Source organism: Aureobasidium namibiae (assembly GCF_000721765.1).
Source record: "Aureobasidium namibiae CBS 147.97 unplaced genomic scaffold scaffold_2, whole genome shotgun sequence".
Taxonomy (NCBI): Eukaryota; Fungi; Ascomycota; class Dothideomycetes; order Dothideales; family Saccotheciaceae; genus Aureobasidium; species Aureobasidium namibiae.
Window position 1 is genome coordinate 402,862 of NW_013581207.1, and position 27,860 is coordinate 430,721.

The 27,860-nt window shown below is 51.0% G+C and overlaps 12 protein-coding genes across 12 annotated transcripts; 5 read left to right on the forward strand and 7 right to left on the reverse strand.

Moving 5' to 3' along the window:
- Positions 1 to 253: 253 nt before the first annotated feature.
- On the forward strand, positions 254 to 2,090 carry M436DRAFT_38884 (clathrin adaptor, mu subunit; the record flags this gene model as incomplete). Its single annotated transcript, XM_013575440.1, has 4 exons — positions 254 to 294; positions 354 to 773; positions 833 to 1,407; positions 1,468 to 2,090. 4 exons carry the CDS (start codon positions 254 to 256, stop codon positions 2,088 to 2,090), a joined length of 1,659 nt encoding a protein of 552 aa, XP_013430894.1.
- A 588-nt stretch (positions 2,091 to 2,678) lies between these two features.
- Positions 2,679 to 3,347, reverse strand: M436DRAFT_78254 (cytochrome-c oxidase, subunit VIIa; the record flags this gene model as incomplete). Its single annotated transcript, XM_013575851.1, has 4 exons — positions 2,679 to 2,764; positions 3,061 to 3,096; positions 3,164 to 3,206; positions 3,324 to 3,347. 4 exons carry the CDS (start codon positions 3,345 to 3,347, stop codon positions 2,679 to 2,681), a joined length of 189 nt encoding a protein of 62 aa, XP_013431305.1.
- A 496-nt stretch (positions 3,348 to 3,843) lies between these two features.
- Positions 3,844 to 4,440, reverse strand: M436DRAFT_39102 (uncharacterized protein; the record flags this gene model as incomplete). The annotated part of the gene is made up of 1 exon (XM_013575485.1): positions 3,844 to 4,440. One exon carries the CDS (start codon positions 4,438 to 4,440, stop codon positions 3,844 to 3,846), a length of 597 nt encoding a protein of 198 aa, XP_013430939.1.
- A 386-nt stretch (positions 4,441 to 4,826) lies between these two features.
- On the reverse strand, positions 4,827 to 5,483 carry M436DRAFT_69488 (NEDD8-conjugating enzyme UBC12; the record flags this gene model as incomplete). Its single annotated transcript, XM_013575689.1, has 3 exons — positions 4,827 to 5,269; positions 5,321 to 5,408; positions 5,463 to 5,483. 3 exons carry the CDS (start codon positions 5,481 to 5,483, stop codon positions 4,827 to 4,829), a joined length of 552 nt encoding a protein of 183 aa, XP_013431143.1.
- An 815-nt stretch (positions 5,484 to 6,298) lies between these two features.
- On the reverse strand, positions 6,299 to 8,053 carry M436DRAFT_39220 (uncharacterized protein; the record flags this gene model as incomplete). Its single annotated transcript, XM_013575507.1, has 2 exons — positions 6,299 to 6,850; positions 6,899 to 8,053. 2 exons carry the CDS (start codon positions 8,051 to 8,053, stop codon positions 6,299 to 6,301), a joined length of 1,707 nt encoding a protein of 568 aa, XP_013430961.1.
- Positions 8,054 to 8,412: 359 nt separating this feature from the next.
- M436DRAFT_60337 (uncharacterized protein) lies at positions 8,413 to 9,843 on the forward strand (the record flags this gene model as incomplete). Its single annotated transcript, XM_013575539.1, has 1 exon — positions 8,413 to 9,843. The coding sequence occupies one exon, from the start codon at positions 8,413 to 8,415 to the stop codon at positions 9,841 to 9,843; it is 1,431 nt and encodes a 476-aa protein (XP_013430993.1).
- A 475-nt stretch (positions 9,844 to 10,318) lies between these two features.
- On the reverse strand, positions 10,319 to 12,038 carry M436DRAFT_37742 (uncharacterized protein; the record flags this gene model as incomplete). The annotated part of the gene is made up of 2 exons (XM_013575237.1): positions 10,319 to 11,773; positions 11,826 to 12,038. 2 exons carry the CDS (start codon positions 12,036 to 12,038, stop codon positions 10,319 to 10,321), a joined length of 1,668 nt encoding a protein of 555 aa, XP_013430691.1.
- An 838-nt stretch (positions 12,039 to 12,876) lies between these two features.
- M436DRAFT_38216 (Sec63-domain-containing protein) lies at positions 12,877 to 19,413 on the forward strand (the record flags this gene model as incomplete). Its single annotated transcript, XM_013575317.1, has 1 exon — positions 12,877 to 19,413. The coding sequence occupies one exon, from the start codon at positions 12,877 to 12,879 to the stop codon at positions 19,411 to 19,413; it is 6,537 nt and encodes a 2,178-aa protein (XP_013430771.1).
- A 573-nt stretch (positions 19,414 to 19,986) lies between these two features.
- Positions 19,987 to 20,880, forward strand: M436DRAFT_78261 (uncharacterized protein; the record flags this gene model as incomplete). The annotated part of the gene is made up of 1 exon (XM_013575852.1): positions 19,987 to 20,880. One exon carries the CDS (start codon positions 19,987 to 19,989, stop codon positions 20,878 to 20,880), a length of 894 nt encoding a protein of 297 aa, XP_013431306.1.
- Positions 20,881 to 21,051: 171 nt separating this feature from the next.
- M436DRAFT_60341 (uncharacterized protein) lies at positions 21,052 to 23,619 on the reverse strand (the record flags this gene model as incomplete). Its single annotated transcript, XM_013575540.1, has 1 exon — positions 21,052 to 23,619. One exon carries the CDS (start codon positions 23,617 to 23,619, stop codon positions 21,052 to 21,054), a length of 2,568 nt encoding a protein of 855 aa, XP_013430994.1.
- A 213-nt stretch (positions 23,620 to 23,832) lies between these two features.
- Positions 23,833 to 26,104, forward strand: M436DRAFT_78263 (uncharacterized protein; the record flags this gene model as incomplete). The annotated part of the gene is made up of 6 exons (XM_013575853.1): positions 23,833 to 23,994; positions 24,043 to 24,500; positions 24,551 to 24,833; positions 24,883 to 25,004; positions 25,052 to 25,936; positions 25,999 to 26,104. The coding sequence occupies 6 exons, from the start codon at positions 23,833 to 23,835 to the stop codon at positions 26,102 to 26,104; spliced, it is 2,016 nt and encodes a 671-aa protein (XP_013431307.1).
- Positions 26,105 to 26,893: 789 nt separating this feature from the next.
- M436DRAFT_78264 (ctr copper transporter family protein) lies at positions 26,894 to 27,684 on the reverse strand (the record flags this gene model as incomplete). The annotated part of the gene is made up of 4 exons (XM_013575854.1): positions 26,894 to 27,008; positions 27,109 to 27,196; positions 27,348 to 27,531; positions 27,595 to 27,684. 4 exons carry the CDS (start codon positions 27,682 to 27,684, stop codon positions 26,894 to 26,896), a joined length of 477 nt encoding a protein of 158 aa, XP_013431308.1.
- Positions 27,685 to 27,860: the final 176 nt, after the last annotated feature.

Consider the following 27,860-nt stretch of genomic DNA (forward strand, 5'->3'; position numbering starts at 1 on the left):
CGAGGTTTTGTACCAACGCACCCTATAGAGGCAGCGTAATAAATCATTCTTCGCTCCTGTCAATGTTTCCTCGCCATCTTAAAGAGAGCTTTCTAGGTCTGTGCAAACATCAAATCGTATTCTGAGGGCTATATACTAGGTAATTCGTGATGAGTTTCTCGAAGCTCCAGAAAGTGGTGACGTCTGAGTGCAGCCGGCCAAACATGGCTCTTTCACATGCGAACATAACTCTCGCAGGTCAACAACCGCCGCCATGGGTCTGATCGAGGCAGTCTACATATTCAACGAGCCCAAGTACAGTAAACCCCCTCCGCTCTTGCCATCGCAATCCTCGTACTGACCATCATTCGCAGCAATGCCATCGTCTCACACACCTTTACCGCGCGCCCACCACCCGCAACCACCTTGCTACCGCTATACCTCGCCCACTCAGAACCCAGACCATCATGTATCTACCTGACAGGAACAAATCCACCGACACTGCTGTTCTCCATGCTACAGGATGGCCTGCTGTTTCTGAGTCCTTGCTCCACCGACACGGAACCGCTGGTTGTCCTAGAGTTCCTGCACCGCGTGGCCGACGCGCTTGAAGAGTTTCTGGGTGCGCCGCTACTGGCTAGTAAGCTGGAAGCAAACTACGATGTCATAGCTCAGGTCTTGGGCGAGATGTGCGATGGAGGCTTGATTGGAGGCACTGAAGCCAATGCTCTAAGAGACGTTGTGGATACACCGTCCTGGATGGGCAAGTTGCTGGGAGGTGTAGGATTGCCTGGGTACGCATCCAAGCATATGGCCACATGTCCCGAGCCTCCAGCTGACACAAGCATAACAGTACTTCTCCTGGCCTGAACGCTGGCCCAACACCCTTCTCTGGCATGGGTAGCGGTGGCAGCGGAAGCCTCACTCCTACTCTCTCAACCGCTGGCTCTCAGATCCCCTGGCGCCGCTCCAACGTCCGCCATACAAGTAACGAAATGTACGTCGACATTGTCGAGACCCTGTCTGTCACATACGCTCCCTCAGGCCGTCCTCTAGCCGCCTTCGCAAATGGCAGCATCGCCTTCACTAGCAAGGTCTCTGGCGTACCTGATTTACTGCTCAGTCTACGCGCTGGCAGCGGCCCTGGAGCCGACAAGGTAAAGCGCACCATGGAGCGTCCAGTCTTTCACCCTTGCGTCCGCCTCGCGCGCTGGAGAGACCATGCCGAACTCAGCTTTGTACCTCCAGACGGCCGCTTCGTACTCGCGGGTTACGACGTCGATCTATTGGATCCTTCTGCCTCGCCTCTGTCTGCCAAAGCAAGCGATCTGAATCTTCCAGCTTCGATAGAGATGCGTGTGGGTCTAGGCGCCACAGGCTCAGACTTTGAAGTCAGACTGTTCGTCAGCCATCGCTTCTACACTGGCAGTGGCAGTGGCAACAACTCTTCCTCATCCCTATCTTCAAACTCGGCATTGGGATCTGCAGCTGCAAGTCTTTCCAATAATCTGAGTAGCGGTGCATCTCGCCCATCAACCCTCCGTGGCAATTCTGGAGAAGCTAAAGCACCAGTGTTGGAGGAATTGACTGTGAGCATCCCTGTCACGCATGCCGTTCGCAATATCAGCGATCTGCGCGCTACAAAGGGCGAAGCACACTGGAGTCCTGGCGACACTAGCATCGAATGGAAGATCTCAGCCAAAGAAGCCGCAGGTATCAGTAGTGCTGGCTGCGTTCTGCGCTGCACTGTCGTCGGTACCTCCTCTGGAGACACAGACGACGAAACACCATTTTCCAATGGCAGCGGTATGAAGAGCTCTACCCACGACTACAGCGACGATGACGACTATTCGACCACCACTAGCACCAAACCCTCCTCTGCAGAATCAGCAGCATCCAAAGACAAGAAGAAGAAATCACAAAATGTAGGACTTATGCCTTCATCGGCATCGCTGAGTTTTGGGGTCAAGGGATGGTTGGCCAGTGGATTGAAAGTGGATGCATTGGTCATTGATACAAAGAGGAGTAAAGGGTTGGGCGAGGGTGTGAGGCCGTACAAGGGAGTCAAGTATTTGACAGTGTCGAGGAAAGGTGTGGAGGTCAGGTGTTGATGTAGCTTCTTTGTGTGCGAGGGTTGAATACATTACAAGATTTTGGAACGCAAAACGTGTATCTTTGCTTTTTTTTTCTATTAGAGACGTGCAAATGCTAGCAGGTTTATCTTTGGTCTTTTGTTTTTGTCTTCCATGACTTTGCCTTTTGATATCGCGAGCTGAGATATATTTGAACGGAATTCATATGTAAGGACTCTAAGAAGCCTACCTCTTCGTGCTGTTAGCGATCAACCACGCGCTTTCTAGGTAGGCGTTGCGGAATGTTGTAGTCGTCCGTCATCACAGTAACATACACAGATCACACAAACCAGCAAGATCGGTACTACGACCTGTTATGCACACTTCACTTCTCCAACACCATAACCTTAACCTTAACATGCCTCACCGCTCAAACATCAGCAACAAAGTATCACGCATTCTCACGCGCATATTCATATGTATTGTTTCAAAATCTTCATTGTGCCATTTGCCATCTGCTTTCTTCCCACACTCTAAGCTTCAGCCCCGTGTCTTTGTACATATGCTGCTGCTGCTGCCTTTCCCTTTCTTTGGTATCTGGATATTTTTGACGGGGGGAAAAAGTATCTAGACCTGGCCGAGGGCAGCGGCGCGCTGGTCTTCGAGCTTGGCGTAGAAGAGATCGCGGCGGCGGACGGCGGGGACGTGGAAGCCTGTTTGTTGAGGCGTGATGTCAGTATATGATTCCTTTTGTCTCTTTCTTTCTCTGGTGTAATGTTCTGATTCCGACTGAGTTTATAGAGTTGCTGGGTTGCGGGTGACAGGCGGAGGACGCTGCTTCAGTCGTATGGCGCATTGTGTTCGTCGGAAGGCTTGGTTCAACTCGATGTTCCAGTCATTGTTCATACACGCCATCCAATCCAGTGTTCCAAATAATTCAGAAAAGGCGAAAGATCCGAAGGCGAGATGGTCGAGGAGAGTAGGAGAAGGATTCGCGTGGTTTACGTACCGTACCACCAGAGGTAGCCAGAAGCGGTACCGAGACCTAATTGACCCGCATGTCAGTCCAATTGCCCCATCTGCCTCTATCCTGCTCGCAGAAGACCACATACCGAAAGCGACGGAAAGGTCGAGGACGAGACCTCTACGGAGCATCTGTTGCAAAGGTCAGTAAAGGTTGCTCTTCTCCAGATGTGCATTGCGGGCCGTGGTCGTCGTCGCGCGCTGGGACATTGTTCGCGCGAAGAGATCCGGGCCTCGGGTTGAACGTACACCAGTGATGGGCTTGATAGGCATTGTGAAGTGTGGTTTGGTGGGTTTGTGGAGTGGAGAAGGGTTGCTTGCGCGGGCTTGAGGGCTTGCGGATTCACAAGGCTCGCGCATCGGTATAGCATGAGGTGACGACGGGTTACTCCGGGATTTTGCCAAGGCTTCCGTTCCTACGACTTTTGGAATTGTTCTTAATTTTATTTTTAATTCTTATGCAATCGTGATGAATCAAAGCAGTGACAGTGTGAGACTGTCAATGTCGGGTCTTTTGGTTTGATGTACAGTAGAAGTTTCTCTTTTCTGTTGGTATACAAAACAGATGCCTGCATGGCCCTGTCTTCCGCCTATCTTACAACAATGTCTTCACCACACCAGAGCATATACAAACCAGAAGCCTCCCTTTCGACAGAAGGCCCTGACAAGAAGACAAATCGAGCCCCTTACACTCCCTGTAACACCCGTGAAAATGCAAATGCACTTTTTGCTCTCTTTCCCCAAACTCGCAGTCACCAGATCAAAGACTCTAGACAGCCTTTCCCCAACTCTGCTTCCTGGTCTGCCTGTCCTCACGCGCCTCCGTCTTTGTTCTTCCCCACTTCTCCTTGATCTTCTCCAACTCGGCATTCCTCTCATCCTTGATCTGCGGCGCCGAGCAGCACAAGCTCACGAAAAACTGACTGCACTCAAACTTCTCAGCCAACCTCACTCGCGTCCACTGGCGCGGGTCTTCTGCACGCAGCCGTCTGATCTCTGCAATATCTGCTTCTTTAAGGTGATATTTCTTCTCGTATACTGGTCGCACGGCTGGCGGCAGTGCGGTTGTGGAGGAGGCAGAGGCTGAGGTGGGGCGTAGCAGGGTGTGCAGGCGGCGTCGTGGGTCGTCCTTGGGCAAAAACTTCAGGGGTGTGTGATAGACGTTTGGCGCCGAGGATGGAGGGTTGTAGATGATGTGGTCTTGGGAGCCGGTGGTGGACTTGAAGGACTGGTCGGGCTGGACGAGCAGCATCTTTTTTGTGCGGCGGAACGACGAGACGTGGCGGCATTGCTGCTGCTGGAGCGAGTGCAGGCACTGTTGGCCGTTGGTTCGCAGCGAGTGCGGTATCCTTAGTGACGTGTGCATTGTGTGTGTGGTGTGTGTGTCGAGAGGAAAACGAGGGTGGTGTTGCAACTGGTGCTCTGTCGAGAACAAGCAGCTGCGAATTCCGACTGGAAAGTTGCTCCGCCGGTGAGCACAGACCTCTTCAAGTGCAACCCTGGCCTAGACACAACCGACACACAACACTCGATCACAGGAAAACTTGATGAAGTTGAACATGTTGTCTTCAGCAAGCAGAAAATATATATAGGCCACCGTCCGTGTGCATGCCAGTCATGGCATCGCTTGTATAGAAAATGAAAGCCAACATGGCAAAAGAGATGGAAATCGCTTGTACCGATAGCAGGGAGAGAAAAACGCCTGTCGTATGCCACATCAATTCTTCTTCCTAGACTCCATCGTCGACCATTCTACTTCATGACGCGGTCGTACGAGATGCCCTTGACGCTGCCACCCGCCATGCTGGAACGCACATTGCGCTTGAAGCCATCACGGTCGCGAGCCAGATCCTCAGCAGCCTCCTTGTTCAACGGATCACTAGCGTTGGGCTCGAGGAACAAGAACTGCAGACCAACAATGACAGCATTCAAGTTCAGCACCGGCTTCCAGTCCTCGCGCAAGATGTTCAAGCACACGTTTCCCTCGAGGTCGATGTTGGGGTGGTAGATCTTTTGCGTGCACTTGACCTTCGGCGGCTCGTGTGGGAAGTTCTGGCTGATGTTGAAGGTAAAGTCAAAGGTGCCGTTCTTGTACATGCCCTCGTCGGGTGCGATGGTCAGGCTGAAGTGCAGGATGTCGTCGGGGTCTGGGAAGGTCGTTGTCATGGTGCTGCCGAGCGACAGTTCCGAGAGATCTGTGTAGTCTGTCAGTCCGTACAATACAGTTGCAAGACATGTCTACTTGCCCTTTTGCACACGCAGTTGTGCTGCCGTCACCTTCTTCTTCTTTGCGCCACCAGACGCGGCGGCCTGGTCCTTCTGCTGTTGTTGTTTCTGTCACGACTAGTCAGCATCATCTCGCAAGCAGCGTCCTCACATAATGCATACCATAGACCAGATCTTCAACATCTTGAATGTGTGTTTGAGGGTGACTAGACCGACGAGGCCGTTCGAGGTGGGTGGTGTGCTGTAGCGAGAGTGGAGTGATTGAACACGTAGAGAGCGGGCTTGACTCAGAGAAGAAACGCGCAAGATCGTCGGTGTGAGAGAGGCTTGACTGGTAGTTGATGTGTGTTTCCACGAGAACGAGTTGGGAGACGAATCAACGTCACATCCAAGTCCCAATCGAGGAAGCCCCACGCTTCACCGCCTTCGTCTTGCCGGCATCGCTGCCTCGAGTCGCGACTTCCTATCTTGTATCTCACCTCGCATGTACACACTCTTTTTGACAAGCGAGGTCCATGAGAACGTCTGAATTGCCATGGAATGCCGTCTAAGGACTCTAACTCGCATAACCTTCCCGAATCCATCTACCCGTCTGAACAAGACAGCTTGTCTGTGATACGACCCTGGCTTGTTCTGTTCACTCTTGTTCTCTTGCGGAACATAACCTAGGGCCATGTCAATTGCTATCAGGGACTACGTAGGGCTACATGACGTTTGGTTCGATATATGATATGTCGCAGGTATCCATCTGGTCAAAATTATGACGGTGTCTGCGGCATGGTGCAAGAACTAAAGCCGGTCGACGTGAAAACTCCGAACAAAGGAGCACCTTGAGATGACCTCTCTATTGATGATTCTCTATTGGAGGATATCATGCATTGCCATCAATGAAAGCATTTGTTTACCTGGCTGCGAAGAAACGACAGAGGGTCAAGAAGAATGACTGGCTGGTTCTCGTCCACCCGATAATGCTCTCGATATCTGCTTCGGTCAAGAGCCTACTGCTGCTGCTGCTGCTGCTGTTGAGCACCAGCTATCTGAACCGTCATCCTCATCCTCGTTGCACTGCGGCTCAGCATCTGCACAGCTTTCTCCTCTTCCGCCTCTTTCGCACCCACCAACTTTCTCGCTCCAAACTTTGCCTTTGCTTCTCTAGCCTTGATTCCTTCATCCAGCTTCTTCTTCAGGCTGTCGTTAACAACCAGTGCAGAATTTGTGAATAGCAATCTCAGCAGCTTCTCAACCAATAGGCTCACTCGTGCGTTCTCAACATAATTGGCGTAGTTAGCTGGATATGCTAAGAAGTGTTTCTCGAATTCGATTTGTGTCATCGTGTCCGCGTGGTAGGTTGGTGCGTCGGAGGAGATGGTCGGACGGAGAAGATTTTGACAGAGCGAGGCGTGTGAATGGTCTTCCAGCCAGGAGCCTGGAGGCGAGACGAATAGCATGAAGGTATCTAATGGGAGAGGGCGAAGGAACTCTGTCACCAAATCGAAGCAGTCTTCAGCCTCCATGAAGGCGTGTTCGTAGTGCAGTGAAATTTGGGTGAGCTGCACAGTGTTAGAAAGTGTTGAACGGAAAGAGGGCAATTCACTTACCAAAGCGATGAGACGCTGGCGTAGGTGCACAGCTTCATATCCACCATAATCGGAAGATGCAGTGTATTCGCTCTCTGCATCCACATCCGGTGTTGCTGATGATGGTCGTCCTCTCTTACGTGACGAACGTGCTGAGGTTGTTGCTTTTGGTGTCGAGGGTAAGTCATCCTCCTCTTCTTCAGAGTCGTCCATGTCCATATAGTCGCCGTACTCGTCATTGTCAAAGTCGATCTTCTTTTTTGAGACCAGCTCTTCCATCTTCTTCTCTTTCGGAGGTTTGGTCTCGTTCTTCCATATCTCGTGAAACTCGTCCAGATTTTTCTTACAGCCATTGGCGAGGATTGCTCTCATGACTCTTCGTTTGCTGGCTCTGCCGTCGCCCGTAGCGAGACAGTACTGCGCGATCAGACTCTCAGATAGCAATGTATTGGCTGCCGCTTCCTTGCCGTCTTCCCTCAGAGGCTCGACAGCAGATATCCTTTCCTGTAGATCGTCTTCAAGCGCGTCAAGTATGAACTCCAACCAGGGCCTCCATCTTTCCCATCGTTTGGGATGCTGACACGAGCAGTTGAAGGCCCACCCGACCACGCTCCAGAAGTCTTCGGCCAGATTCCAGATTGCACTTTGGTTGGCCAGTTTGATCTTCAGCTTGCCGTCCTCTTCTGGACTACCGACATGATCTCCAGTACGTCGGCGGCGGTCTCGAGAGTCGAATCTATCGAGAAACTTGAAAGCTGATGTAAAGTTGGCATTGGTACCACCGACAATGGAGTTGACGTGTTTGAGGAGGAACAAAGCATCGTTGGCTATCTTCACATTCTCCGGTTCTGTAGCTCGATTGGTCCACATGGGATGTACAGCCAGAGTTGCCATAACTGCCAGGACCTGGGGAGATGGGACACAAGTTGGTAACGGCCGACCATCAGATGTGCCATCCGTGCCTGCGATTAATGTGTTTGAGAGTAATGGAATGGCTTGTGAAAAGAGCTGCTCTTCGATGTAGACATTGATAATATCCCGAAGCTCGAAAGGTAATGGCTTCACTGGCCGATACTGCTTGAGCTTCTTTGCTGATTGAGCTGTTCCAACGATCTGCGAGCTCGGTATCGGAGCCGCGACCTGTGACGAGGATGGTAGTACTGATCTCGGAGGCATAGCTGTCCTTGTCTCTGATGATTGTGAGTAATATTAATTTTCAGTCACAGACGTTCGTTTGGGAAGACGCGTTCCAACACGGAAGACGCGACGGAGATTGGTGCGATGCAGGACAGGGTCACTCTCAGAAAGCTTGGACCTGCGAAGATCAGTGACATTTCCGATGCCCTATCGTCACCCACCCTTCACTTTGACTAACCAATATATATTCTGGCGGTACAGGACCTACGTGGCTGGATCACGCGGGCCTTTGTGACTTCGATCTACGACCTGATTTCCGACAGCATTTCTAGCATCGTTTGCGAGCGTTTTCCCTAAACATTCCTCATTGCATATCGCTAAACACTAATCACACCATCATGATGGTATCCCTATACTCACGCCTGGTGAGTGTGAACAAGCATAACCTACGCACCCTGAAATCGCAACCACTGAATGAACTCTCTGGAGCTCTCGGCGATCTGGGGACTTTACTACCTCTACTCATTGCTCTCACCTTGACGAAAAGCATATCCTTATCTGCCACCTTGGTGTTTTCTGGACTCGCGAACATAGTAACAGGAGTTGCGTTTGGCATACCATTACCAGTGCAGCCCATGAAAGCTATAGCTGCCATCGCCATCAGTCAGTCGTACACCATAAACGAAAACATCTCTGCTGGCCTTTTCGTGGGAGGAGTTGTGACGTTTCTTAGTCTCACTGGCCTGCTCAAGTGGTTTGGGCGTGTGGTACCTATCCCTGTCGTCAGAGGTATTCAGATGGGAGCTGGCTTCGCTCTGGTCATCTCAGCAGGAACAAGTCTACTCAAGCCTCTTGGATGGACAGCTCCAAATTGGTCAGACAACTGGCTATGGGCAATCGCCGCGTTCGTTTTTCTCCTGTGTTCATCGTTGATACCTCGAGTCCCCTACGCTCTACTCGTCTTCATCCTCGGTCTCACTCTCAGCGGCATCTATCTCTCAACCTCGCACTCATCAACCCAACCCTCAGGCTTCCACGCCTGGCACCCGCACACCTACATCCCTTCCCTTAGAGACTTCTACAAAGGCGCTTTCGAAGCCGGTCTCCCTCAACTTCCTCTCACAACTCTAAATAGCATTCTAGCAGTGACATCCCTCTCCGCATCTCTGTTTCCCTCCAGTTCACCCCCTACACCATCAAATACCCAAATCGGCCTCTCAGTAGGCCTCGCAAACCTCATCGGTTGCTGGTTCGGCGCCATGCCAATCTGCCACGGCTCCGGCGGCCTCGCAGCCCAACACCGTTTCGGCGCTCGCAGCGGTGCCTCCATAATCATTCTCGGCCTTGTGAAACTCATCCTCGGACTGGTCGCCGGCGAAGGCATCATACCGCTCCTCCAACGCTTCCCCAAGTCCCTACTCGGAATCATGGTTCTAGCCGCTGGTGTCGAGTTGGCTAAAGTAGGCCAATCCCTAGATGACGTCCAGGATGCATGGCAGGAAACAGAGCAAGAAAACGACGACGCTGCTGCTGCAGCAGCAACGGATAAGAGACGTCAACTCAACGAGCAGCAGAAAAAGGATCGGTGGGCGGTGATGTTGGTTACAGTGGCTGGATGTTTGGCGCTCAAAAACGATGCCGTGGGCTTTATTGCGGGTATGGTGTGGCATTGGGGGTTGAAGGCGTCGGAGGCGGTGCAGCAGAGGCAGTGGACGGGTCAGAGGAGGTTGACGAGGTTCTTTACTGCGAGCGAGTATAGAAATGGTGAGGATGCGCCTTTGTTACATGATGATCGTGCAGATGAAGAGCGTGTTGCATATATCACTTGAGCTTATCTCGATATAGAAAGAAGCCTTATGACTTGAGAGACATCACTTGAGCTTGCTGCCTCCTCGTGTGCAAAGGTTTGGAACGCGTTTAGCTACAAGATTGCACAGTGTCTCGAGCACTGGATTGTGTCCATCGAGATGCGGTGTTCCCTAGGCTCTCTCTGGACACATTCCTGATCTAGAGATTACTGTGCCTTTTCATAGCTCGCGAGCATTGCGCTCTTTTCCCACGTAGTAGAGGAGTGTAGTGGACTGAGCTCCAGCCTTCAGCACAAGTGGACGTGAAATCACACAAAAGAAGCTGAAATGCATTAAAAGATCAAAATGCAATGATATCTATGTACCGGGCTGTATGAAATGCAACGCAGAATAAAGACATTAATCGTTGCTCGCCACTACGCTAGTTACCATGATTCAATTTCGCTTCATGACAGAAAAGAACTTGAAAGAGTCGTGAAAGTGGCTGTTGTCCATCTTAGATCTCCTCCGCGTTGATCGAGAAGGCCTTGTAGTTCTGCTTGACAATGTCCTTCAGTCTCTTGTCCATGACATTTCTGCCGTCAAGAGTTCTCCAGACCTCGTGAGGGGCCTTGTTGACGACATCCCAGCTGATCAAGTTCTCGGTAAGCTTGGTCAGGTCGCGCTGCTTACGCTCCCACTCGGTGTCACGGCGGTTGCTGATGCCACTGCTGATGATGACGAGAGGAACATCGGGAGTCTGGATAGTACGAGCGGTCGAAACTTCGTTCTTAGTAAGAGACTCGGCCATGAGGTTCTCCTGGAGCTGAGCCTTGATGAACTTGCCACCTTGATAAGCCGAGCGACCGTAGACACGATCCTCGCGGGTGCGTCCGTTGAAGATGGCGCCAAAGTTGCGCTGAATTCCGAGAGGTGAGATAACGCCGAAGCCCCAGAGCACAAAGCCTCTGTATGCGCCGCCGATGCGGTGGAGGAGATCCTCGTGAAGAGGGTCGATCATCATAATACCGGCAATGTTGCGAACATGGCGAGCGGAGAAGATGCGTGAGACAATGGAGCCGTAACCGGCTGAGACGAGGATGAAGGGACCCTCTTCACCAGCAACAGCCAAAGCCTCGGACAAAGCATCTGCGGACATACCAGCGCTGTGAGGGCTGGGAGCGCTGTCAGACCAAGCGTAGCCGGGACGATCCCAGTAGCAGTAGCGGTCGATAGTGCCGTTCTTCCAGGCAGCATATGCCCAGTGCTCGAAATCGTACTCCGAAGGCACTTCGCCAGCCTCGAGCAGAAGAGTGGGGTTGGCGGAACCGTCAGAGCCGTAAGTAACGTTGCCCAAGCATGCAAGGTGGACCTGGTACTTGTCGCCGTCAACGTAGTACCGCTCGCCATCCATGGGCAAAGTAGCATCACGAGCACGCAAGATAAGGGTTGCGGTCATTAGGACGGTAATGACAGTGAAGACAATAAGGATCAAAGTGGCCAAAGAGACGGCCAACCACTCGCGCAGTGTCCTGCGTGTCTCAGCACGACCAGTAAGACGCTCTTCTTCCTCCTTCTTGCCCCAAGCCACAACTCTGTCGGTAATGACACACCAAAGGCTGATAAGAGTAGCCCAAGCGATCGAGGCAATGCCCGGCCAACCCTCCTCGACTCTGAGGCGGGGAATGGCAAGAATCATGATCAAGTCGATGGCCAAGATGGCGGTGATGATACCCGATGTGATGCGCATGCCCTTGGAGGGTGCAGAGAAGAAGAGGATAGCGACCAGAAGGTTACCAGCGGTGAGGGTGATGTAGGAGAAGTCGAAGAAACCAGAGCCTCTAGTGTGCAGACCAGGAGGAGAGACGAAGATGCACACGAAGAGCAGAACCCACCAGATGAAGTTGATGAGGAAGAAGAGGACGGTGAGGTATCTCAGGAAACGGACGGTCCAGAGGTTGTAAGGAGAGACCTGAGGTTGTCAGTACTGCAACGAGATAGCAGAGAGACGCGAGCTGGCTTACAGCCGGGTCATCTGGGTCTAGGTAGCCATCAGAGTGGGGAGGACGAGGTTGAGCAGGCAAGAGTCTGGTTCTCTCGTCTGCTTCACGCTCTCTTCGCTCGTAGGAACGTCTGGACGGAGGACGTCTGGTGTCTTCGGACGAGACTCTAGGCGTGGTAGAGCCATCGTCGAGCTGCTCCTCGTCGTTGTTTTTCGAACCCCACAGCGAGACCATGGTAGGATAGATGCGACAGGTACCTTGTACTTGTCGGCTTGAAGTCTAATGTGCAGAACAGATGAAGAGACGAGAGAAGGTCGAGATCTTGTAGGAAACGATCCGATGGAGCTCCAGGCAGCGCAGCGGGAATTGATCGCCCCAGCCACAATGACGATGACATAGACCCCGCGAACGGCAAGCCCAGTCAACGCTCATCTGCATACCGAACGCATGTGATTGCTCCAATTTGGCGCATGGCATTCGCATTTGGAACCTACTCAGAACCTTAAGGTCCTGCTCGTCAACACTGCTGACTTTACAGACCAAGAGGCCGCGTTCTCCCCTCGTGGATCCAATGCTGGAAGTTCTATCGTATGTGCAGATTCCGGTCACCACACCGAGGCAGTGACATCCATGTGCATATAATGACAGCAGTAAGATAGGTATGAGCCGCTTGTCTTACGCTAGTTAAGGAAGCTCATCTGTCTGCTATGGAACAGGGAACAAGTTGGAATCTAACAACCACGTCCGTGCAGCGGGCAACTCGGTCGATCGTGCAAAGCTTGGCGGTGAGCAATCTTCGTTCGATTCATGCTTGCTGTTGTCATCAAGATGGCTATCTGATGCCAACGACATCGCATCTCTACACCACTGCCAAGAAAAGTCGGAGTGAATGTTCGCCGCTGGTGAAGCTCTTGTGGTTTGAGAAAGCCATTTACTGTCCATCAAGGCAGCACACGCGTAGGGAGCCATCCATCTACGTCTGTCGCCCGCCACCCTATACCTCAATCTCACAATAGTCACAATGGCCGAAAATGAAGATGCCAAGCGCCTCAACCAGTACAAGTACTCGGCCATGTCCAACCTGGTTCTCCAGGCGGACCGTCGATTCATCACCCGCCGAGGTGATGACAGTACTGGTGATCCCGAGTCGCTTGCTGGTCGCATCAACCTGAACGACATGGGCTCGCGCAATGCCCGCGAAGCCGCTCCTGCCCAACCAGCTGCTCAAGATGCGCAAAGGAAGCGCAAGAGACCCGAACCCGCCCAGAGTGCTCGCGCCTCTGGCATCCTATCACAAGCAGATCTCAACATCGAAGGCCTACGATACCGCCCTCGCACACCTGCAACCCAGGCGACATACACATTGATCAACACACTGGTGGCACAAAAGATGGGAGGCGACTACGGCCTCCACATCACTGCCAGTGCCACCGACAGCATTTTGGAGTACCTGAAGGACCAAGCCCTCAAAGATTTTGACAAGAAGCGGGAGATTGACGATATTGTCGGCGTCAACTTGTCATCGAAGGAATTCAACGAACTCGTCAACTTGGGCAAGAAGATTACAGATTACGACGCACAAGATGAGGACGAGAATATGGGCGATGCAGATGATGCAGGCGAAGGCGACGATATTGATGATCGCCAAGGTGTTGCCGTTGACTTCGGTGACGAAGATGAGGAAGAAGGCCAAAACTACGAAGTTCGCGACGGAGAAGGAGAGTCAGATGACGAGGATGTCATTGAGGATCCGGAGAACGTCGTCGGAGGCGGCGCTGAAGAGGTGGAAGATATGGCTGCAGAAGGCGACGAAGAAGATCTCGTCTTCTCAGCCCCGACAACCAGCCGCTCAGCAAAGGCCGACCAGGAGGATATCATACCCGCTCACGAAATCGACGCTTTCTGGCTCCAGCGACAGATCGGCCAGCTATACGAGGATGCACATATTCAACAAGACAAGACATCACAAGCGCTAGACATGATGTCGGGCTTAAATGAGGATGGTGAGGAGAAACAGTTGCGCGACGTTGAGAACGATTTGATGGAGCTGTTCGACTACGAACACCCCGAGCTGGTCTCGAAGCTTGTCAAGAACAGAGATAAGGTCGTATGGGCAACGAGGTGGAGAAGAGCTGGCGAAGATGAACCTGCTCGCGTGGCCATTGAACGCGAGATGGTCCAGGCTGGACACGGAAGCATTCTCAAGGAGCTCAAGACACGCCAACAAGGTACCGATGGACAAGCTCAGGGAAAGATGCAATTCGACCTTATGGACCTGGATACAGCGACTGGAAAGCCTGCTGTGGCTGAAGAGAAGAAGGAGGGTCTTGTTGGTGGTCTTGCACCGAGCAGGAATATCAACCTTGAGAACCTTGTCTTTGACCAGGGAAACCATCTCATGACCAACCCAAGCGTTAAGCTGCCACAAGGATCGACGAAGCGCACATTCAAAGGCTACGAGGAAATCCACGTACCGGCCCCCAAGCGCAAACGCGAGGACTTCGAAACCCCTAACCTTCCAACAACTGAATTGCCTGAGTGGGCTCGCATTGGATTCGGAAGTTCTAAGGAGCTCAACCGAATCCAAACACGATGCTTCCCTACTGCATTCAAGGACGACGGCAACATGCTGATTTGCGCGCCTACTGGATCTGGTAAAACAAATGTCGCTATGCTCGCAATGTTGCGCGAAATTGGCAAGCACCGTAATCCCGAGACTGGCGAGATCGATTTGGACGCTTTCAAGATCATCTTCATTGCCCCTCTGAAGGCTCTGGTCCAGGAACAGGTCGGCAACTTTGGCGCGCGCCTGGCGCCTTACGGTATTAAGGTTTCAGAACTGACTGGTGATCGTCAACTCACCAAGCAACAAATTGCTGAAACCCAGGTCATTGTGACGACCCCAGAGAAGTGGGATGTCATTACTCGCAAGGCCACTGACACCAGCTATACCAATCTTGTCCGTTTGATCTGTATCGATGAAATCCACTTGCTTCACGACGACCGTGGTCCGGTTCTCGAGAGCATTGTCAGTCGACAGATCCGCAAGATCGAGCAGACTGGTGAGCCTGTCCGTCTTGTAGGTCTGAGTGCCACTCTTCCCAACTACCGCGATGTCGCCACTTTCCTGAGAGTCGACCCTCAGAAGGGAATGTTCCACTTTGACGGCACTTACAGACCTTGCCCCTTGAAGCAGGAGTTCATCGGTGTCACCGAGAAGAAGGCAATCAAGCAGTTGAAGACCATGAACGACATTTGCTACAACAAGGTTCTCGAACAAGTTGGTCAACAGCGTAACCAGATGCTGATTTTCGTCCACTCCCGTAAAGAGACCGCGAAGACGGCCAAGTACATTCGTGACAAGGCTCTTGAGCTCGAGACGATCGGGCAGATTCTGAAGCACGATGCAGCCAGCCGAGAAATTCTGACAGAGGAAGCCGAGAGTGTGACGAATGCTGATCTCAAGGATCTTCTCCCATACGGTTTCGGCATCCATCACGCTGGTATGAGCAGAGCCGATCGTAACTCAGTCGAGGAATTGTTTGCTTCGGGTGATGTTCAGGTTCTTGTCTGCACAGCCACCCTCGCATGGGGTGTCAACCTTCCAGCTCACACTGTCATCATTAAGGGTACTCAGATCTACTCTCCTGAGAAGGGTAGCTGGGTTGAGTTGTCTCCTCAAGACGTCCTACAGATGCTTGGTCGTGCCGGTCGCCCGCAATATGACACATACGGAGAAGGTATCATCATCACGACACAACAGGAAATCCAGTACTACTTGTCGCTACTGAACCAACAGCTTCCCATTGAGAGTCAGCTTGTTAGCAAGTTGGCAGACAACCTTAATGCCGAAGTCGTTCTCGGCAATGTTCGTACCCGTGATGAGGGTGTCGAGTGGCTGGGTTACACATATTTGTTCGTGCGTATGTTGCGATCGCCCGCACTGTACCAAGTTGGTGCCGACTACGAAGATGACGAAACGCTGGAACAAAAGAGAGTCGATCTGATTCACTCTGCGGCTTTGCTTCTTGAGCAGGCGAACCTGGTCAAATACGACAAACGTGCAGGTCGCATCGTGTCTACCGAGCTTGGTCGCATTGCATCGCACTACTACATTACTCACAAATCGATGTTGACCTACAATCAGCAGATCCAGCCATCAATCACCCCTATTGAGCTTTTCCGTGTCTTTGCCCTCAGTGAGGAGTTCAAGTATATTCCCGTCCGCCAAGACGAGAAGCTGGAGCTTGCAAAGCTGCTCGGCAGAGTTCCAATCCCTGTCAAAGAAACCATTGATGAGCCTCACTGCAAGATCAACGTCTTGCTTCAAGCATACGTGTCTCGTCTGAAGCTCGATGGCCTTGCTCTCATGGCTGACTTGGTCTACGTCACACAATCTGCTGGCCGTATTCTGAGAGCTGTCTTCGAGATCGCTCTCAAGAAGGGTCTGGCTTCGGTTGTCAAGGATGCCCTTAACCTCTGCAAGATGGCCGAGAAGCGTATGTGGCCTACCATGTCACCTCTGAGACAGTTCCCGGAGTGCCCTGCAGACATTGTTCGCAAGGCTGAGCGCATTGATGTGCCGTGGTCGAGCTACTTTGATCTTGATCCTCCTCGTATGGGAGAGCTTCTTGGCTTGCCCAGAGCCGGTAGACAAGTCTGCGCTCTGGTTCAAAAGTTCCCTCGTCTAGAGATCCAGGCTCAAGTTCAACCCATGACACGAACTATGCTCCGCGTCGAGCTTACCATCTCACCCAAGTTCGAGTGGGACGAAGCCCTCCATGGAAAGTCTGAAAGCTTCTGGATTCTCGTAGAGGACTGCGATGGTGAAGAAATTCTGTTCCATGACCAGTTCGTCCTTCGCAAGGAGTACGCCGAAGCCGAGATGAACGAGCATCTGGTCGAGTTTACTGTACCCATCACTGAGCCCATGCCACCCAACTACTTCATCACCGTGTTGTCTGACCGTTGGATGCACTCTGAGGCTCGTCTGGCTGTGTCCTTCCAGAAGCTGATTCTGCCTGAGAAGTTCCCTGCTCACACTCCTCTTTTGGATCTCCAGCCTCTTCCCATCGCTGCTCTCAAGCGTGAAGAGTTCGTCAACCTCTACCCTGACTGGGAACGGTTCAACAAGATCCAGACCCAAACATTCAATGCCTTGTACTCTTCAGACGACAACGTGTTTGTTGGATCTTCCACTGGCAGCGGTAAGACTGTGTGTGCTGAATTTGCTCTGCTCCGTCACTGGAGCCAAGGAGATGGCAAGGCTGTCTACATTGCACCCTTCCAAGAAGCGATCGATGCTCGTTATAAAGACTGGCAATCCCGCTTGACCGGCATTGCTGGCGGCAAGCAGATTGTCAAGTTGATTGGCGAGACTACTGCTGATCTCAAGTTGCTCGGGGAAGGCGATCTTATCCTTGCCACACCTCAACAGTGGGACATGATGTCTCGTATGTGGCAGCGCAGAAAGAATGTCCAAGCTGTGACACTTGTTGTTGCCGACGATCTCCACATGATCGGAGGACACAACGGTTACATCTACGAGACTGTTGTATCTCGCAGTCACGCAATCAGCAAGCAACTCGAGAACGGCCTCCGCATCGTCGGTTTGAGTGCCTCTCTTTCCAACGCCCGTGATGTCGGTGAATGGTTCGGAGCTAGCAAGCACACCATCTTCAACTTCAGCCCTCAATACCGCCAGATCCCCCTTGAGCTCCACATCCAACCTTTCACGATTCCTCATTTCCCATCTCTTATGTTGGCCATGGTCAAGCCTGTCTACCAGTCTATCGCACAGCTCGCCGCCGGTCAGCCCGCCATGGTGTTCGTGCCAAACCGTAAACAGGTACGCGCGACTGCCTTGGACCTGCTGGCAACTTGTGTTGCCGATGACCAAGAAGATCGATTCCTCAACGCCAACCTTGAAGACATCTCTTCTGTCCTGGAGAAGATCAACGAACGCGCTTTGGCCGAGTCTTTGTCGCATGGTATTGGTTACTTCCACGAAGCTCTCAGTCCCTTCGATAAACGTGCTGTCGAGCACTTCTTCAAGGCTGGTGCCATCCAGGTAATGCTTGTATCAAGAGACTGTGCTTGGGAAGTGCAAACTCCAGCTCACATGGTCATTGTGATGGGCACTCAGTTCTTCGAAGGTCGTGAGCATCGCTACATCGACTACCCCATCAGTGAGATTTTGCAGATGCTCGGCAAGGCTGGCAGACCGATGAAAGACAAGAAGGCTCGTGGTGTTCTGATGTGCCCCGCCGTCAAGAGAGACTACTACAAGAAGTTCTTGACAGAGGCACTTCCAGTCGAGAGTCAGTTGCAAGCCTTCTTGCACGACGTCTTTGTTACTGAAATCAGCACCAAGACGATTGAAGACACTCAGGACGCAATCAACTGGTTCACCTACACCTACTTTTACCGTCGTCTGATGGCCAACCCCAGTTTCTACGGTCTTACTGACACAACTCAAGACGCCTTCAACTACCATTTGTCAGAGCTTATCGAGTCCACTCTCAAGGATTTGACTGACGCAAACATCATCGAGGTTGACGAAGAAGATGATGGTTCAATCACACCACTCAACGCTGCCATGATTGCCGGCTACTACAGCATCTCCTTCATTACCATGCAAACCTTCTTGCTTTCATTGAAGAAGACCACTAAGCTGAAGGGCATCCTCGAGATTGTCACTGCAGCCACAGAGTTCGAGGACATTCAGACTCGTCGTCACGAAGAACGCATTCTGTCGCGTATCTACGACCGTGTGCCAGTCAAGCTCGCCGAGGTCAACTTCGAGTCTCCTCACTTCAAGGCATTCATCCTGTTGCAAGCACACTTCTCACGCATGCAACTACCTGTGGATCTTGCCAATGATCAAGAGCTGATCCTCAAAAAGGTTCTCGTCTTGCTCAGCGCTTGCGTAGACGTACTTTCATCAGAAGCCCACCTCAACGCCATGAGCGCCATGGAGATGAGCCAAATGGTTGTGCAGTCCATGTGGGATCGTGACTCGCCACTCAAGCAAATTCCCCACTTCGAACCCGAAGTCATCGAAGCCGTCAACAGTAATGGCATCAACGACATTTTCGAGTTCATGGACGCCATGGACCCGTCCGAGAACCCCAACTACGAGAAACTGGTCAAGAACATGGGTCTCAGCAACCAGCAATTGGGCGATGCCGCTCGCTTCACCAACGAACGCTATCCCAACGTCGAGCTCAACTTTGAACTCGAAGATGCCGAGAACGTTGTTGCTGGCGAACCTAGCTTCATCAACGTCAGCATTGAGCGCGATGTTGAAGAGGACGAAGAGCCTAACCTTACTGTCCACGCACCGTTCTACCCTGCACAGAAGTCTGAGAACTGGTGGCTTGTTGTTGGCGAGGAGAGCACCAAGAACTTACTCAGTATCAAGAAGGTCACTATCGGTCGTGAGCTCAAGGTTCGCCTTGACTTTACCGTACCCACGCCTGGCAAGCACGACTTGACTTTGTTCTTGATGAGTGATTCGTATGTTGGTGTTGATCAAGCACCTACGTTTAGCGTAGAGGCTGCCGAAGGCGAGGAAGAGGATGACGAGGATGAGGAAATGGAGGAATAAGGATATCCTGCTTCAGGGGGCAGAAGGCGTTTGTTTATTTTGGGGTCTGACATGTAGAAGATATGATAAAAAGTAGATGTCTGTGTATAATTTCCATTCAAAAAGAGTTCAAGCGTTTTCGTACATCATCGAGTCTTGTCTCTCTCTCACTTTCTTTATTCATGGATGTTTCGTGTATATCCTGGTTTCGAGCTCTTGTTTGACGATCTTGGTCTTTGCTGTCGCCATCTCTGTATTTATGCAGGACTATTGTGAAGGCTTGCACAAGAAGCACGAGCCTCAATTTCCTAATTCGGGCATTTGCGACAGTGAATGTTTAGCTGCGAGCACAAGAAGTCGCGACCTTGAATATTTCAATCACTCACATCTTCAAACGGCAAAAGGCATTCCTCCAGTAGCTGGCAATTACTCTTATACGTCAACACCGAGTCCACCAGATCATACCACCTTGTCAGCAACAAAACCAAACCGACAGGTCCTACACCACTCCTTAGGGACCAGACAAACTGTTCGGAGGACACACCACACACCAACCCTCTCAAGCGCATACGCCTCTCCCACAAACCACAAAAAATGAGCGACGCAGAAGACGACTACATGAACATGTCCTTCACCGACCCCTCGCCTGCACTCCCAAAAACCTCCTTGCAGCGCCAACAAGAACGCCGACGCATCGCATCCCTAAAATCCCAGCCCAAGACCAAAGCCGAGTTAGCCAAAGAAGCAGAACTAGCACGCGAGACTGCGTTGGCGACTTCAACATTGAGCAATCCGACGTCAAAGGGCGCTCAGATGATGGCTAAAATGGGTTTCAAAGGTGGCAGCTTGGGCAAAACTGAGGGAGCTAGGACAGAACCGATTGAAATCAGTGTCAAGGAGGGGAAGGGGGGAATAGGCATGGATAATGAGAAGAAGAGAAAGATACGCGAAACAATGGAAGAGCTCCAAGGAAAAGAAAAGAAACAAAAAGCAGAGGCTGGAGAGTATAGAGAAAGAGTTGCGAGGGAGAGAGAAGAGAAAAGACAAGAGGGTATGTGGTGGGGTGCTATGAAGGTGTGCGAGAAGTTTGATACGGAGGAAGAGGAAAAGGCAAAGGCGAGGAAGGAGAAGGAGAAGGATGTAAGGAAAGTCAATGTGCTTTGGAGAACTCTGGCTCTGCAACGACAACAGAGGGACAAGGAGAAAGTGCTTAGGAAAGGAGCGCTGGATTCGTTGTCTTCGCGATGGCATGACGATGAAGCGGATCACGATGATAAAATCGCTCTAGGCATGGAAATCGAGGATGTCGAAGACGAAGAGGAGGATCAAGAGTTGGAGGAATACAATGCGTTGAGCGTAGGAGGGAGACTTGAGAAATTGGTGGTATATCTGAGGGATACCTATCACTATTGCTTTTGGTGCAAGTATAGGTATGCTGATGCAGATATGGAGGGATGTCCGGGCACGACGGAGGAGGAACATGATTGAGACCTCAATCCGGAAAGAGCAAAAGAACCAAGCGAAGAGATGCAGAGAAAAAAAAACAGAGCGGTGTTTTGATTGTATTATACATGATTGATGCTTTTACTAAACAACATATATGATACCCCTCCGGCCAAACTAAAGGCTGTTTTGTACAAAACAGAGTCGAGATGCAACCTATACCTCCTCCTCCTTGCGCAAAACCAACTCCAGATTCAGATCAGCAACCACATTCGAACAATCCTTGTCTCCCGTCACAATACCCGGCAACTGGCACGTCACAGCAGCCTCCTGGATCTCTTTCTCCACCACATCAACACTGTTTTTATTTTGCTTTACCAACACCAATCTCAAGAATTCAGAAAGCAAGTTCAATGCTTCCTCTTTACGTGCTTGGACATCCATAGACTCAATGTGGTTGCCACTCGCAGCGGCGGCTTCTGCACGGCGATTCGCGAGTTCTGCCATCACTTTTGAAGTGGTTTTGAGGCGAGCCACAGAGGCGGGGAGTTGTTGGCGGCCTCGGCGACCGCGGAGAGTCACTGGTTCGGCTTCGGACATGTTGGCTACGGCGATGAGGATGACGCGCGCTAATTCTGGATCGGGGTATGCGTTGTACATGCGAGCGATGCCGTGTAGCGCCACCAAACATCCAGCAAAGTCCTTCTGCAAGCAAAAGCTAGAGATGATCTTTGTAAAGACCTCAGGCGTGAAGTCTGGAGCGAGCAAAGAACGTGCTCTGGCGTCTTTGCTGTGATACCAGGAAGTCATGAGGCCAAAGAGCTGGCGGGGAGAAGGGTATCCAGTGTTCGCTTTATTTTCTTTATTAATCTTAGGGTTCAAGTGTTCGAGTTGAGCTGTCCACAGAATATTGTAGGTTTCAATGTCAGGACCACCGGTGACGTGTTTTGCTTTGTTCAAGAACTTTTGCCAAAGTCTTTTTTCGTCGTGGTAAGTGTTGAAAATCATGTTGAGTAGGTGGTTCAAGAATACAGTATCCAACCAGAGTTTTGCTGGTCGCAACATGCGATTGAGGTGGTGGATGAGTGCCCAATTCTCCTTGATGGAATACTGGAGCGCGAGGACGTTGAAGGTCTCGATGGTTCCGATAGGCACGGGACGGGCGAGATGAGCTGGCATCTCGACGTCTCCGATATTGCTGGCGCTGGTATCGTATATAGAGGGGGCAATGTCTTCCACTTTTTCGCCTCGTTTGATGCAACGATGTCGGTACGAAAGTTCTAATCTTCGTTGGATCATTTTCCAGGCCATCTGTTCGCCTCGATCCTCTAGCTCTGGGACTTGGGAGCGGAAATAGCCGCCGATCAACCCATTCAAGTGTTTAGCATCGGGTTCGATACCTCGTTCGTACATCAACTCGACGACCTTCGTTGCGGCTTCGAGTTGACCCATTCCAATCAATTTCTTGAGCCAGCTGCCGTAGAAGAACTTGTTCTGCCACGGTCGAGGTAAAGCACTCAGAGCCTTCAGAGCAGTAGCGTTGAGTTCTTTCAGGTCATTTGTTCCTTCAGTCAACAGTTCCATGCGCTTGAAGACCTCTTCATAGGCGTCATTCTGTCCCGAAGCGCCCAGGAATTGTTCCGAGACTTCTTTGTTAGAGCCACGCAACATCATGTCGCGGAAGACGGCCAGAGCGTAGTCCTTTTTGTTGTGCTCGAGGAAGGTGAGTGAAACAACATCGTAGTCCTCCATATTCATGTCTTCGCCCAGCTTTTGACTCATGAGGACGTAACATCCAAAGGCCGTTTCGTCCCTTCCAGTCCGGAGATTGGCGCTGAGAAGAGTGATAATGATGCGAGGATCGTGCTCGGGAAAGCGATCGAATAGTTGCATCATGATTGTGTTGGCTTTTGCGACGCGATCGTTCTGTGCAAAGAGTCGTACTCCGAGAGCTAGAACCTTCTCGGAAGGAGTCGAAGTAGAGTCGAAGATGTATTGCCATGAAGCAACAGCCTCTTCGTTCTTGTCGAGAGCGAGCAGTGTCTCAATAAGGACGAGAGACTGTTCAGGCATGATTTCCATATCGACCAGAGTCATATCGCGCAGAAGTTGAGCCATATGGTGCAAGCGCTCGGGATTGGTGTGAGATTCGACAGATTGAGAGTCCCAGATCAGCTGCCAGGCCTTCTTGGGGATCATGCTCGATAGAGCAGGAATGCTGTACCTTGCACGTCCGTACCATCTCCAGAGATCCTTCCTCCGCGCGACAGAGTGGGGTTGTAGAGCAGCCCTGCGGAGAGACATGTTGAACTTCTTGAGAAGAGGCACAGTCAGCGGAGGCATGTCCAGACTGACATTGAGGCCGTTGGTAAGTTCAGTCTGTTGCTCGTTGCGTACGGCCAAAGCCTTTTCCATCTTTGCTCTGTCCTCAGGCTCCATGGCAGCCAGCATGTCCTCGTCCGACTCTTGATCTTGGTATTCGCTCAGTTCTTGCTCCAGGGCGGCGATCTTCTGTCTCAGCTCTGCCGCTTCCAGCTCTTCTGGATTGCCGGCGATACGGCGGGTAGCACCTGTCTCGACATCTTGTTCGAACCAGCGGACGGCTTCCTCCTCTTCGTCGTCCACTGGAGCGCTGGGGCGAGCAGGAGGTGATGAACGAGCGGCGAGTCGTTTGTTACGATGGTTGCGCGGGGCGATGCGTCTAGTGCTGGTCGAAGCAAGGCGACATGCTTGCTGGAACAGTCGCGGTTGTAAAGTACTTCTCCTCAGGCTGAAGACGTGCATCAAGTTTGTTGAAGGTAGGAACGTTGCACAAGCAAAAAGTCCAGAATAATAGCACGGCAAGAACCATCAACTTTTTTGCTTCTGACAGCGTCGTCATTGGTTGCCAACACCTTTTGACTGCATTGCCAACACACTCACACGTTCCACTCGGTCTACACTCCCGAATCTTTGTTTACGCAGTCTTGGTTCCACTGCCAATACGACCGGAGGACCATGGACTTTCAAACGTGCTATGTATATGATCCACCCGCTCGTAACTCGGACCGCCCAGTGAAAAAGCGCCGAATTGAGCCACTGCAAGGCCTCCAAACCTCGTGGCCTCTTCGTAGGTCACTATACCAACGCCTATGGGCCAAACAGCAGCATCGTCTTAAGGTAGAAACATCCGTCTGTATTCCGTCTTCTATGCTGACAATTGCACAGAGTTTACTTTTGGAGATCAACGAATCAACCATCAACCAAATCTCTACTTTTGTCGAGTCCACTTCTCCTCAACCAGCTCCCGGCAAGGTCTCTTCGGCCATCATTCTCACTGGTCCAAGTATTGCATCACACGCTTTGCTCTTTTCACAGTTATCCAGCAGCATTGGCCAATCTGATGGAAGTATCTTCATCCCTTTGACCTCTGCCTTGGCTCCCAATCTCAAGACCTTGCTCAAAAATCTCATCTCGAGAGGAACTTCTTCTGACGCTCGATCCGATGATGAAGATGAGGTCGATGCTGTCAACCCAACTCGCAAACGTACACGTCTGCTGAATTATGATCTTCAACTGTTGTACGACTATACACAAGAGAAAGACTTGTCTCGAGTTGTTGTTGCATTTCAGGACTGTGAAGCCTTCGATGGCGCGCTTCTATCGGATGCAATCGAGCTGTTGACGTAAGATTCATCTCAACTCTCATAGTCAATTCCGGCTAACCTCTTCAAAGTCTTTGGCAAGACAGAATACCTTTTGTCTTCTTCTTTGGTGTTGCTACATCCATCGAGAACTTTTCTGTCAAGTTGTCCAAGAAGGCTACTCGCTGCATCCACGGTCAACGATTTGATGTTGTCAAGGCAGAAAGTGCTCTCGAACAGATCACTGATGCTCTATACTCATCCCCTGAATCTAGTACCCCCGATCTCTGGTTAGGTCCTGGCATTTGCTCTGCCACGCTACGTCGTCAACGAGAGCATATTCAGAGTCTCGACGCTTTCGTGGACAGTGTTCAGGTATAGCCTTCAGTCGCCGATTGGTAAACTTTGTGCTGATCGATCACAGTATGCATACCTATCACATTTCTATGCCAATGCTCTTAGCATCTTCCTCGATGACACCGTCGCAGAGGCAGATATATCAGCTGAACACTTTGAAGCTCTACGAAACCTCCCTTCTTTTCAACAGTAAGTTGCCTCAAGTTTTCTAAGCTTGACATTCCTGATAGTCACAGACATGTGGAAACAATGCTCGAGAACGGTGAAGCTTTGATACCTCAACGCCTTGTAAACAACAACGCATATCTTCTTGAACATCTCAAACGGCAGATCTTGTCTGGACATCAAGCTCTGGAGAAGATTTTGAGCATGGTAGAGATGACCATGGCGCTACAGAAGCGCATCCCAGCTCTACAACAGCAACTCAAGTCGACACTACTAGTCGATGCCCTCGCTGGCCAACTCAGAGACTCAAACTTTGAGAAAAACTTGTTCATGTGCTTGAAGAAGTCAAACTCGGAGGCTTTACTACTGACACTACAGGACGTCCTATCAATCCCGTCTGGATACCTGCATAATACATGCACTAAGCTACTCACCGAACTCGAAAAGCTACAAGCCCAACAGAAAGACGGCGAAACCCTCCGCAGCGAACAAGACCTCCACAACGCAACCCTCCGAACAACCGTCGTCGCCAAAAAAGTCGAACTCAGCAAACAAAAGTCCACCCTCACAAAATCCGACGCCGCATACTCCGATCTCCTACGCCGCTTCATCGAAGCCCTAGAAGCACACTTCGATGCAACTCTCATCGATCCCAAAGACTTGATGTTTAATGAGGTTTTCATGTATGATCTCAAGTCACCTCATCGCGATGTCTTTACCCCAAAGCCCAGAGCTGCTATCGAGCGTGCTTTGGCTTCTCCGCACGATTACTTGGATTGCGAGTGTTGTGCGCCGGATGCAGGGACAGGTGCTGAGAATACGTTGGCGGCTACTCAGCCTTCGACTGCTATTCTGTATCAGTTGTATCTTGAGGGCGGAGCTTTGATGAATGTTGCCGACCTGCGAACTGCATTTGTGACGGTGTTGGGAGATGGCCAGGATGAAACTTTGACAAAGTAAGTGTGATGCGAAGAGCGCTGATCAGGTGAGAATGTTGTGCTAATCGACATGCGTATAGTGCTTTGTTCCAGCGTTCTCTGGCTGAATTGCGATATCTGGGACTGGTGAGAGGTACAAGGAAGAAAGCAGACCATGTCATGAAGATATCGTGGAAAGGTGTCTGAAGGCGATCAGAGCCAACGACCATTACCTCACAAAACGAGAACAAAAAGACACGACCAAAAAGAAGTATCCAAGTACCATGAGCTGGATTCGAACCAGCGACCTCCCGATCCCTGAGAGAGAGTGTTTAGAGAAAGCGAACGAACTTAGAGAAAGTGTGGGATCGGGTGTGCTGACCACTGCACCACCACGGCTTTTTTGCTTGTTGCTAGAGACAACGATTCCATCGTATATAACTGTTGGCACACGCAGTGGGTCGTTGCATGGAGTTGAGGTGGCATGAGGGAGTTTTAGATGCGCTTCCCACCCAGCCGAAGATATGCCTCAAACCTTTATATTCGAGAATCTCAAGTTACCCTCCACCAACAAAAGAGAAGCCGTGGTGGTGCAGTGGTCAGCACACCCGATCTGGTATCCTACGTTCGCCTTACCCTACGCTCGCTTTACCTAAGATCTCAAGTCTCTCTCTCGAGGGTCGGGAGGTCGCAAGTTCGAATCTTGCCCACGGTGCTTTGTATTGTTTTTTTATTTCACTCTGTCTTGTCGTCACATTGTGAGCATTGCATTGCAATAGCTTTTGCATTTCTGTTTCGAGAGGTTATGTTCGGCGCCGGCATACAAGATCTGCAGACTTCTTTTCAAGCTTTAACCCACGTCTCTCTGGTCTGGTAACACTGTAGCACTGGAATGTTGCAGAGCGTATTCTCCGTTGCTATCTAATCAGTAAACAAGAAATGCTACCAAAATATAGGAAGCAAAAGTTGTTGATGAGATATGCTCGTTGGATTTGCTCAATGACAAGCAGCACTCTTTGTAACAGTCGAGTTGCCAAACATCAAGTAACCCACAAAAGCACCCACTCCCACAGCCAGCATGATCCATCCGTTATAAGTCATGAAGAGCAACCTGTGTTTCCACCATATCAGCTATCGTCCTCGGAATATGAAATGCAAGAATGCCCTCCTTGAGGACGTCCTTGGAGCAGAAGGATGAAAGATGGACTTACATGATGAAAAAGGAATAAAATACTTGAATGGCGTATAAAGCAGCCTTGATAGTCTTGGTCTTTGCATACGCGTCGGCAGCAGAGCGTCCTGATGCGAGCAATGAGCTTCCTTCTTGATCGTCTTTGTGAAAACAGCCAGTTTAGCGACCTCGTTCAAAAGTCTCGCGCAAACAAAAGCAAAGGTATGCACATAGATGACTTTGGTGCTAAAGGGCAGAGGACAAGAGGATGAGACTTACTCGGCATATCATCAATCTCCTTTTGAACTCTGGCTTCATAGCGACGAGAGATTTCGCGGACGAGTTCGTAGCCGGCGGTTAGTAGCATGACGCCGAGCAAAGACCAGAGAAGTGACATGGTGGAGGTGACGCGCCAGGACTTGAAGACGATGCAGAGGTTGTTGGTGTCCCATGTGAAGAGCATCTGCATTGTTTCTACCATCAGTCTCTCTACTCCATGCTGCCGAGATAGAGGTTCGAGGCTTACGTTCATGTTGCACATGTTTCCATGATCCATGCCACCGTGGTCCATACCGCCGTGACCCATATTTCCATGATCCATGTGTGAGTGATCCATGGTGTTCTGATACTGTAAGTTGCAAGGGTCAAAAGAAGAGAAAGAGGACAAGACAAGTGGTTCGATGGAATCGATATCGCAACGACGCAATCCGTCTTACAGGTCTCAGCCCTAACAGCCGGCCAGCCAGCCAGACCAACCACTCGGAATTAAAGTGAGCCTCTCGTATCTAATCG